Consider the following 12349-nt stretch of genomic DNA (forward strand, 5'->3'; position numbering starts at 1 on the left):
CACAAATAAAACAAAAGCTACCACAAAAGCCCCAAACCATAAAGGAGCCAAGGAAATTCAAAACAACAATCACATCTTGCTCTTCACTATAAAATGTTTTCCTCTCTTGCTATTTATTTAAATGATTCCCAATATGAGTAAAGTTATAAGTTACCGGTTTGCAGGCCAGCACAGTGAGCTGGGCTGTGCTCCTGTATTTTGCAGATCAGAGTGAACATTTTTGAGGAGCAGCTATTCTGGTTCTGAAGCCTGTCAGTCTGTAAGAATTGAGGCAATACATAGTGACTATTCAAAAAATACATTTGTCAGAAAGTAAATTTGCATCTGTTACCTTAAGTGGTATGAGAGGTAAATGAAAAGAATAATTTGTAAAGCCTTTCCTGCATATAAACTGAATCACTTGTATCAATTTTGCAATTCTAACCAGACTATCTGAAGCCTACCCCCTCACTAAAAAACATCTGGTTTAGAAAAGAAAATGGGTTAAAAGTACAAGATTTTAGACTTTCAAGCCTAAGAGACCACATGATGCTATCATCATTGTATATTTATTAAGAAAAATAAAGTTTCCCACTTACCAATGGGATTAAACAATGGTGGCCAAGTGCAAAGAGAAAAATCCCTCTGTGACTCTTCCAAGCTAAAGCATTTATTACAAGAAAGTGTGAAACAGTACACATCCAGGAAGGGAGGTACGCCAACACTGATTATTTTAAATCAGAGTTTGGCAAATAATGACAATATGTCCTGCATTTATTCAAAGGTACTCTAATTGACTCAATTACCTTCACTTCAGAGCACTCTCTAGTTGCCTGCCCTGAACACTCACTGGTTCATTAGTCACCCAACTAAATAAAAAGAAGTTATGCTCCACTGCTTGCCTCAATTTGGCAAATATAGTTGGGGTTTTTTTGGTAGTTTTTTCAAAATTTTCATGAACACTGAATAAATGTTTGCTAGATATAGATTCCCAATGTCTTATAACAAACATGTTTTTCTTTTTCACACATGTGAATTATGAAGTCTAGCTCCATTTAGAACCAAAATCAGCATTTTAAGTTGTCTTTTGAACATCTGAAAGCTAAAATTAAGCAACATCACAATACATCTTCTTCACAGAGACACCAATGTCTAGCATTCTTTTCCTCTTACTTGACAATCCATTAGACATCACAAGTCAGTTATTTGCAAGCAACTTCTAGAAGCTGAGGTTCATTATCTTCTAAGGTATTTCTATTCATTATATAAAGCATTTAGCATCCCCAAATCTTAAACATAAAAGGGACTTTAAAAGACTATTTAATAAATTTCCCTTCTATGTCAGAAACCCCTTGAACAATTTTATTACCAGAGAATCCTCTCACTGTAGCCTGATACTTCCAGAGATGGAAAGATAGTTTAGTTCATGTGATCCATGAGCTAAAGATATAGTTGACACTCTTAAAACTTCTACTCTAACAGATTGTATGACAGGACTGATCATAAAAATTCAGAAATGGCTAGCACAACACTACCTGACGATACACAGTAATGTAAGTACACTGAATGAAGTTGAATGTGAGTTTGGTTACAAGAGAAGGGCTGGGGGCATATATGAAACCACAAGGAAAGACAGAGGATAAAGACTGAGACAGTATAACTGAGGAATGCCTAGAGTGGAGAATGATGATGAATAAATGTACAAACGAAAGTATTTTTGCATGAGGGAGAACAAATGAATATCAACATTGCAAAGCATTGAAAATGGATGCTATACAGGACGAAGTACAATCAATGCAAGCCAGGGTCTAGAGTCAGCAGTAGCACTGTAATATGCTTCCACTAATGTAACAAAGGCATTATGCCAAAACTCAATGTCAACAAACCAGGAGGTGGTGTTGGGGTAGGGGGGAGAGGAATGGATTCTTTGCAGAAGAGAAAGAAATGTTTTCATATAGATTATGGTGCTGAAGACAAGTCTATTTACTTAGGTTGTATTGTATGATGTGTGAATAAAACTGTTTGAGAATGAACTGAGAGAAACAAGTGCTAGAGAAAATGCAGAGAAATAGATGTACCTATTCACTGTTGGTCGGGAAGCTGAGAGGTGCAGCCCCTCCTGAGGGCAGAGTGGTGGTTCCACAGGGGACTAGGGGTGGGGTTGCCATATGATCCTGCAACCCCATTGCTGGGTATATTTCTGGAGGAACTGAGAGTGGAGACACAAATGGACATTTGCACACTGGTGTTTTTCAAGGCAGTGTTCATGATTTGCAATGGATGGAGGTGGCCTAAGGGTACAACGACTGAGGAATGGAAGGGGGAATTGTGATGTATACATAAAATGGACTACTGAGCAGCCACAAGAAGGAATAAAGTTGTGAGGCAATTAGGTGAATGAAACTTAAGGGCCATATGTTGAATGAAATGGATGAATAAAAAGACAAATATTATCATGCCTCAATCATATGGACTAACCATAATATAAAAACTCAGAGAATTGAAGTCGAGAACATGGGTTGCTAGGTTGGGTCCTATGGTAAAGGGTCCTAGATTGTAAGTTCTTACAGCAGTCACATATATTCAGGTGTTATAACTGTTATTTCTAAATTCTGAGATACTGAGCTATTTGAATATAACCTGGTCATTCCCTTAAATTTGGGGTATATACGTGACACCTGAGACTCTGAGTTTGAGCACTCAAGCTATGAAAGTCAGCATTACCCCATTGTTAAGAAAGCTGAAAAAGTGATCAGACTTTGACTAGAGATGTGAATGGAGCTGATCTGGATAGAACTAAGGCAAATCAGAAGACTGGGTAAAGGATGATATGGCCCATATTTTCAACCTTCAACTTCTGTGTGAGACCAAAGGAAGAGAGCTTTATTTGTTGCAAAATTTATATTCTGGACAGCATATTATCTAATTTAACTAGTATGATCAACTTATTTGAACAACATAATTAAATGGAATTTAGAATAAGGTGTGAGATCTTGTTGGTTTTTACAAGTTAGTGTGATGCCCTGGTATATCCTAGAGTAATCTGAGCAGAGAATAAAAAAGTATTTGCAAGGGCCCCTTAGAGGATTGGAGAGAAAGGAGGAAATATTAAATTTTCCTATCTGGGGAATTCCTGATATTCTCACAAGCAGTAGGGACAACCAACTTAATAGGCTGAGGCCTCAATCTTGAGTCTTGCCCCTGTGAAGCTTATTCCTGAAAAAGAGACACTATGCCTATTTATAACCATGCTTAAGAGTCAGCCCCAGAGAACCTCTTTTGTTGCTCAGATGTGGCCTCTCTCTCTAAGCCAACTCATTAGACGAACTCACTACCCACCCTGCTACATGGGACATGACTCCTGGGGGTGTAAATCTCCCTGGCAACATGGGACCTGAATCCTGGAGATGAGCTGGGACCTGGCGCTATGGGATTGAGAAAGCCTTCTTGATGAAAAGGGGGAAGAAAGAAATGAAAATAAATAAAGTTTCAGTGGCTGAGAGATTTCAAACCGAGTCGAGAGGTCATTCTAGAGGTTATTCATATGCATTATATATATATCCCTTTTTAGTTTATGGAGTAGTGGAGTGGTTAAAGGGAAGTGCTTGAATTTGTTGAACTATTTTCCGGTAGCATTGATTCTTGAAGATGACTGTATAGCTATATAACTTTTCCAATGTGACCTTGTGATTGTGAAAACTTTCTGTCTGATGGTCCTTTTATCCCAGGAATGACAGATGAGAAAAAAATCATAAAAATTAAATAAATAATAAGTACGGATAAAGGGTAAAATATTGGGTAGATTGAAATACTGGTGGTCAATGAGAGGGATGGACAAGCGGTATGGGATGTTTGAGTTTTTTCTTTTTTCTTTTTATTTCTTTTTCTGGAGTGATGCAAACATTCTCAAATGATCATGGTGATGAATATACAGCTATGTGATGATATTGTAAGCCACTGATTGTATAATATGGTTCGACTGTATGTGATTGAAGGTTTCTCAATAAAAATATTTTTTAAAAAAACTTCTAATAATTCTCATTAGCAGTGAGGATCTGTTCTCAGTTTCCAGTGATCACAGTAGGTTCGGGAGAAGGGAAACATGTTGATTTATGTAGTCAGCACCTGCAAGCATGTTCACAGTGGCTGCAAAATATGGGGGGTTAGAGATAGGAAAAGGCAGAAACTGCAAAGTCATGGAAAGAAATGATTAATCAGTTGCTTCTGCCCCTTTTTATGTATTCTCTCAGCTCCCATATTTAAGAGCTAGTATTGGAATGCTTGCCTACCCCTTCTCAGACCCAGTGCTCTTCGCTGGATATGTCATTAGCTGCACTTCCACTGACACCAGGCCTGTTACACATACTATATATGTGTAGTTTCATTTAAAGCCTCTAAGAACCCCATAGGGTAGATAAGGTGAATATTTGAATCCATGTGAGCACGAGTCCAAAACCTGTGCTCCTATCATCCTGCATGATTCTCATTAGCCATGGAAAATCAAGAGGAGATTGAACTCTTCCAAAGTGCCTTTCACCCAGGAGGCCAAGACACACACATATAGTCACAGCAGGTGCAATAATATGGGCGCAGGGGTTCTGTCTGGTCTTCAGAGAGTTCCCAGAAGCATTTCTCCTTTTTTGTTCACTGCTGCAAACTGTATGAATACTAGAGAATAGATTATGGTGTAGAGATGGTAATGGGGAACACACACAAGAAGGGATTTTGGGGGGGAAGTGGGTACCTGTGTCACTGAGATAACATACACTGGTTGCAGTTCAGAGGTGAGGCCATCAGCTCATGTTGAAATACAAAGTCATGAGCTTATGTCATTTCGATGGTGTTCTAGCCCATTGCCTACTTATGGCTGTTTTTACTCTTTCTTTGTGTAAAATAAATGTTCATAGTGTGGGAGAGAAACAGTGACATTTGGTATAATGGAATGAGAAAATATGTAAACATTCGTCCTGTCTTCAGTAGCAATTGCTGCACATCCTTGTGAATAATTCTTGTTTCAAAGGAAGCAGTCACACAAGTATAGTGCCTCTTCAACAGAAGAGTGTTTTATGTGAATAGGAAATATAAGAGAGTACTATGATTTTAAAATCTGATGTAAGAATTATAGAATATATCAAATTTTAAACAGAGAATTTAGAAAATAGATGGTACCTCCTTTTCTCCAGTAGCCTTCTCCTGCTCGTTGTAGCTAGAGCTCCATTTTATTTCCTTACACATAACACGTTTTGCTTAGCAGCTTCCTGTTCCTAATCTTAAAATGCACACTGGCTTTCCAATTCTGGGGCTGATACATAGTCATTGAAGCTTTTTCTTAAAGCAATACAAAAGCTAAGACCTAAAATCTGATGTGTAGTACAAGCATATGATTATACAAAATATATCTGAAAAAAATGCAAACATGCTATCGAAAAGAGCCTGCAATGCTTAAGCAATGGCTGCTGTACTTAATTGGACTGGACTTCATTTGACTTGAGTTATCCTATTCACAAATATGACCAGTAAAAAGCAAACAGAAAATAAGAAATTAAATTATTGGGCAATTAAATTGAAACCTATAAAGACCTTTAATTTTCTACAGTATGAGGCAATCCAAGTACTCTTAAGTGTTTCAAAATACAATTATAATCTATTGTCATTAGTTAAAAAAAGTACAAATTTCTCATTATATACAATATGAACTCTTTAGTATTTTCAAAATGTAACATTCCATACACATATAGTCTTTCAAGTATTTCTTGAATACCAAAGTGAAGATTTAAAATTCGGTATACAGTATAAGAGGATGGTAATGCAAAACAAATAAAAATTTACACATAAAAATCAAATATATCAGTACCATCTGTCAAAAAAAAAAGCATTTCACTATTTATCTAAAGCCTGGGTGATATCAAGCATCCTTGATCAGACTTTGGCTTATGGTAAGACCAAGAACTGAATACATCTCAAGGGTCTTGTTTTCATCCCCTTCAATATTTTCTTTTCTTTGTGGTACCCAACATACCAGGATCTACCAAAAACAACCACGCTCTAAACAAAAGTCACAGTTTGCATTATTCTCTAATTCTAACTTCATTCTTTCTTGGCAAATACCATGTCACTACCAGGTCACTTTTGTCCTAAAAGGTCTGGAAAATGTCAAAACTGCTCACCTGAATTTCAAATCCAAATGTTCCATTATCTTGCTTTTCCACTGTAACCAGCTTTCTGTAATAACAATAATAATAAATCTATACTTGAAGACCACAGCATCACATTTGGCATATATTTATCTTTAGAAATAATTGTCATAACTAAAAATGGCTGGCATTTGTCCAAATTGTTGTATGTGAGTGTGTGTGTGTGTGTGTGTGTGTGTGTGTGTGAACGCGCATGCGTGTGTGTTATCAACAGTCTGGAGAGCTATGTTCCTAAATATCTTTGTGAGAGACCAAAAAATAAATGAAAGTCTTTACCTTTGAGGCCAGGAAAATTCACCTAAAGAACTTGATCTGGTCAAAGCAAGCTGAAAAAAAAAAAAAAATACAGTTATCTAAGTCCTTCACACACATCTGTTAAATGTTACAAAGCACGAATGACTTTGTTCTTTATCACCTTCTTTGGCCCAACTCCTGCAAAATTGTTATGTAAGGTAATTCTTCTCTAGTGATGGCAGAGGAGAGCTAGGAAAGGGGACTTTCAGGCAGTCTGTTTAAAAGATTAAGAAAGACCAAAAATAACACATTGTGGTACAAGAGTTAATGTAATGTGGCAAAGCTCCAAAGCTTCCAAAATGAGCTTCATATCTGATCTGTATTTAAAACAGCCTCTGAAAGATTAGCCATAACAATTTATAGTCACAATGGCATCCAAAGTAAAATAACACCCATAGAATGGCATAGGAAATGCAAATACTTGATGGGTTGTGGCAATGTTAATGAAAGGACTGCTTTTATTCTAACAGCTCGATATGAGTTACTGTTTTTAGAAGGATAAAATAATCTCTGAAGGACTAACTCATATACAGAGGCACAACTCAGATGAAATCAGAGATTCAAAACCTCAATTGTGTCTATGATTTATTTTTGCAATAGTTCTTGAAGAATGCAATGAAATTTCCAGCCAAGAAAGAAATGGAAACCTTAGAATAGTAAAAATGATATAAATAATATCACCGTCACTTCTCTACACATTTTGGAAAAAGAGTATATAAATTTAAACTTCCAGGGTCAATGCATAGTTAGCCCATATAAAAATATTAATAAACAAATGATGAAAACTGGAAGGAGAATAAAGCAAATAAAATCAATGTGTATGTGACAAGTTACCAACAAATGAAATTCTAATTAGGGCATTCTTTAGGAGAGAAGACTACATCATTGTAAGGTATTTGAAATATCAAATCCCAAAGACCAGAATTCTCAAAAATATTCCAGAATGACTCAATCCTCAGAATTCAGCCACCGATCGATATAATCAATGTTATGGAGAGGTGATCTCTTGCCACTGGATGTGCGTGAAGTATACTTTCCTGTCTTGTCAGTTCTGGATCTCAATTCATCTATAACATCCTGAAGACATAAGTGAGAAGGCTCAAACCCAAAAAGATTCAGTAGCACTGATCAATATTATCTCTTTCTACTCTTTAGGACTAACTGTGCAATGCCTGCAATAGTTTTTATCATTTACCATAGCCTGGTTCTGTACTTGATACACATCATTTGTATACAGGGAACATTTAGCTATGCAGACAGCTGCCTTTTGGTGGGAGAGTACAATAAACTTGATATTCTCAGGAATACTCAATCCTTCCTTAAATTGTACTTACATTTACTTAATCTATTTTTATAATTTTTCACTTGCCTTGTTTTCTATCCTTAATTTAGATTGCAGGGTCCTTAGGTGGACCTTATCTCATTCTTAACTACAGGATTTTGTATAAAAATATCCTTCTTGCTACCATTACTCATCAGAATATTTACATGTTTATGTATAGATAAGAACATATGTGTATATATTCATACATGAACACATAATAGAGAAAGAGGATGTAATCAAGAATACTGAAGTCCTTTAAGTGCATTATTACAATTTATGTTTTTTCATATTTTCTAGTTTATACAATTTTTACATCTTTTGCAAAATAAAGGACTGACAGGGTATAGGAATTGGGAAGATGTGTACTCCCATCAGCAGAAAATTCAAATCTGAGTTCTGAAAGCTGCTTCTTTGACCTCATGATTTCCAAATGAACAGATATAATTAAATGAAGAGATAATGCCCAAATAACATGGCAGGATGGACTTCAGTCTATCTGGATCAGACGTAAGAGCTGTGATTTGAAATAAAATATCTAGGTTTTGAGCAGGTTGAGGAATAAAGTCACAAATTTTTTTTCTCCCAGTCCCCAAACCTAAGGCACATATATTTTACATCTTTGAAGGAGATGAAGAGAAAAAAAAGTAGTTTAGTATGTGAAGGAAATTTTAATTGACCTTAAGTGATTACAAAACAGTTTTTCCATCACACCTCATTAGGTTGACCTAACATGCCAAAAATTACCATTTTTCAAATTTATATGAAGGACACACAGAATTAATGCCTCGATTCTACATTTGATTATCTGAATACTTTGGGCCTCTTGGAGACTGTATTTGTTTTACTTTCTACCCTGGTACCTAGCACAAGTCCTGGAAAATAGGGAAACTTAAAAATAGAGAAAGAGACGGAGAAATAAACTGCAAGACAACAATGCAAGCAAGTAAACGGGTGAGAGATACAATTTATTCTAAAAAGTCTTATATTGTTCAAGAGGAACATGTTAGAATATTCTCCAACTTTGTCCTTCATTGACTTAAATATTCAGGAAGCAACTCAAGTGTAATCACGAAGAAAATATAAATAGGGTATCCTGAACATGTAGCAAGATTAAAAATAAAAGAAAATGAACAAGAAGGGAAAAAGTCTTGATCCAAAAACAGCAAGAAGCAGAGAAAAATGACTAATAGAAATAAAGTTAAAATAGTAATGCCTTAATACATAATTGCTGAATAAATGAATAATGGCAGGAATTAATGAATTATTAAAAATTTAAGCCTTTCTTTGGCAACTTTTAATTTCCTTTTGCTAGGCAAACAATTCTAGCACTAACAAGAACCTCAAATTCCATCTACTCTATCTCCACCTGCCTTCTAAATAAAAAGTCATTCTGAATAGATACAGATCTAAAATACATTTCATGGGACAGATCTTAGACAGTTATAGGGAAGGAAATTCCCCCTCTTAGCTCCTGTTCAATTTTCTATGTAGCTAATTGATTTGTTGAAAATATTTGACTAACACAGGGTGAAATGCAGAGTAAATAGTAAATTCTTGTGGACTGTCAGAGATGCACAAATCAGACTAAGTCAAGTTATAAAATAGCTTCTACTTTCGGTTAGCAATGGGCCTGTCTTAGCACCTAATATTTAACTAAAAACAAGTTAAGGGGGATGTGAGGGTAATTCAGAGGGTAATTCAGGCCTGCCAAGTGGGTTATCTGGGTTCGATTCCCCACCCATGCACTTCCCCAAAAACAAGCAAAAAAAAAAAAAACTCGACAAATTGGTGCTGCAATAAGGGGATACTCACATGGAAAAAGAAAGAAATGTCACCCTGCCATACAGCATACAAAAAAAAAAACATTTAAATAAATTAGGCACCATCAAATTCTCTGATACATGCCACATCTTGCCACAAAGCCTGCTTGTTTTTGATCTGGGCTGTCAGACTAAGGCAAGTTGGAAAAGGAATGTTGTCAGGGTTCAACTTTGCTCACTCACAAAACTATCAGCCTAAATGCAAAGAAGTATGTCTGAGATCTTTTCAAAGATCTTCCACTTTGGAAAAAGTTTTCTCTACAGCCCTTTCCCCAGTGTGAGCAGTCCTGTCCTGGAATCTGACCCTTGGATTCCTAAACTCTCTAGCCCTGCCCTCCCAACCCTCCCAACTCTTTTCTCAGGGTTGTAGCCAAGGCATCAACAATCATGAGGAACTGGTGTGCAATGCATAACATATGCTGGCAGCAGCTGTCTGTTATTACACATTATCTAATATGAAACATCCAAGTTTAGCAATTTGGCAGGCCTGCAAACTACACATTCAATCGCCACTGCTGAACAAAGCCCCTTTTAACTCCTTGCTAGCCACTAATATCATTCTTCTTCTCTTTTTAATCAGATAACATAAAAGATTAAGTATTAATAAATCTACACTGTCATTTTTGCTGCTCCGCAGTGATCCCTCTTAACTGGAAACCAATACCAAAAATTCCAGCTGTCAATTTTCAAAAGATACGGGAAATGTGCTGCTCAACCAAACAGGTAGCCCGCCTCAGAGGAGCTCAAAATTGAGTAATGTAGCCACTTCTGCTGCTCAATTACAGACTGTAACTTCCTGGTCTCCCCTCCATGGAGTCATTTCCTGAAAGTGTTGGAGGAGGGGTGGGGAAGGATATTTTATTCACGGTGGGGTTGTTTTGTTTGATTGTTTACTTTCTGTTGCCTATTTCAAAAGTCCTACAATTATGTGTTCTGCTCCCTCTCCAGTCCCCTGCCTCACTCCCCAGTTCTTCCATGACCACTGCCTTTTTTTTTCCCTTTTAAATTAGGAGCATTAGGATATCAGGTTCTGCAGCCTATGCAAAGACACAAAATAATGGAGCTGCAAAATTTCCTAACTTCTAAATGCTTTCTAGGAACCTCAAAAGAATGTTGAAGCCTCCCAAGAAGATCTTTTTCACGTATAATTGTTGCATATTGACTCCAAGCATGTCACAATATGGATTAAGAATATTTTCAAATCCTTTTGTAGTGAAATTCACAGTTTTCTATCTAAAAGTATTCATTTAAATGATCAAAATACCTTGGTGCAGTTAGAAACCCTTGGAAGTTATAGGAAGTGATGAGTGTGTTGCCAGGAATAATGTGAAAGCTCCTGATATATCCACAACCCAGAAATATCTGCACTACAGAGTTTAGTACAATATTCCATATCTGAACTTGCAAGTGAAATCACCCTTCCAGAAGCTGCCTATTTAGGAATAGTTCAATAAACAGAAAGAAAAGTAGGCAAAGATAGCCAGTTGTAGTACCACTGATGCACATTTAAGCTTCTTGCCAGTGAGATCCCCATTTTCACTACAACTTTGTGAAAGCTGCCCTTCCAAAGGCTACCTACCCGATTTGGAGAGTGAGTGAAAATGTACAGTCAATACCCCTTTGGCATCACTACATTTATAAAAACTATCCTGTTTCCTCCTGTCTCCTTCTTACAGAGTTCTCCATTGCAGGATATTTTTCTAAACCTATGTTCAGAAGTAGGAGACACACTGGGGTGTCTAACGTCTATAAATACAAGTATTCAGATAAATGCATGCACAGAAATCCATTTTAAACAAGTCTGAGTGATTCGAAAGATTAACCTGAAACTGCAGGGTAACCGGATACAGTTTTGCAGAAACCAAAGCCAACCATAACAAGAAGTATGAATTGTTGACGTAAGCCCTGAAGGTATTGGAGATAACAGTAGGCAGAGAAACACTTGCTCTTTTGATGGTCTCACAAAGATCTTGTTGCCTGTAATTCAGGCACTACCAAATTAGTGGCACTCTAAAAATCCTCTAAAAACCACTTAAAGGAAATGAACATCCATTTGATAAATTCTGAAATGTGATGATAAATTTTTATTAGGTCCCATCAATGACAATTGCATAGAACCAGAAGTATCTCCTACAAGGTGTTCTTTCGTTTCTATTTTTTTAATCAATTTTCACAACAATAAGAAAAAGCTGTTTAGACAGTAGGGATCTACCATTGGAAAGAAAATGTAAAGGGTTTGGGGGAGACCTAGAAAAGATCAGAACATATGAATAAATTAATCGGGATGTGTATATATATGCATTTCTTAGGGATTTCACATACCTAAATCCCTATCATTATCTTTTCCCCAAAATCAGCCTCTCCAACTGATTACCTTTTCTCAGTTCATGTTATCTTCACTCAGGCTTAAAAAGAGAGACCCTTCTGTCGCCATTGCCTTTCATACTCAAGTGTTTTTGTCTCCCCTCCGTTCCCTCATTTTCTCTTTCCCCAAAGAATGCAAGTCACTCCCTTTCCACTACTTTCCACCCATTTACACACATACCACTTTTCTAAAATAAAGTTCCTAAGTCCCTCCAGTGCTCAAAATCCTTCAGAGGCTGCCTGTGCTGGCCAAACTACTACTTCCTCACGGGAAGTGCCCAAGTGTTCCGCAAAGCAGCCCGGCTCTGAGGAACCTCCCACGCAGACACGTGCAATGTCCTTCTGACACACTTAATAACTTGCTGCTACTCAAA

General features: G+C 36.8%; 1 protein-coding gene across 3 annotated transcripts in view; it reads right to left on the bottom strand.

The window, feature by feature from the left end:
- CYTIP (cytohesin 1 interacting protein) overlaps nt 1-12349 on the bottom strand; it is a 63817-nt gene that overhangs the window by 13406 nt on the left and 38062 nt on the right. For all 3 annotated transcript variants that reach the window (XM_077153883.1, XM_077153881.1, XM_077153880.1), the window contains 3 exons: nt 6450-6499; nt 6147-6201; nt 155-257 (listed from right to left, as the gene is read on the bottom strand). In XM_077153883.1, coding sequence (XP_077009998.1) covers nt 155-257; nt 6147-6201; nt 6450-6499 — 208 coding nt within the window. The remainder of the gene's footprint in view (nt 1-154; nt 258-6146; nt 6202-6449; nt 6500-12349) is intronic.

The sequence above is a fragment of the Tamandua tetradactyla genome, chromosome 3 (assembly GCF_023851605.1).
Source record: "Tamandua tetradactyla isolate mTamTet1 chromosome 3, mTamTet1.pri, whole genome shotgun sequence".
In the NCBI taxonomy this organism is placed as follows: domain Eukaryota; kingdom Metazoa; phylum Chordata; class Mammalia; order Pilosa; family Myrmecophagidae; genus Tamandua; species Tamandua tetradactyla.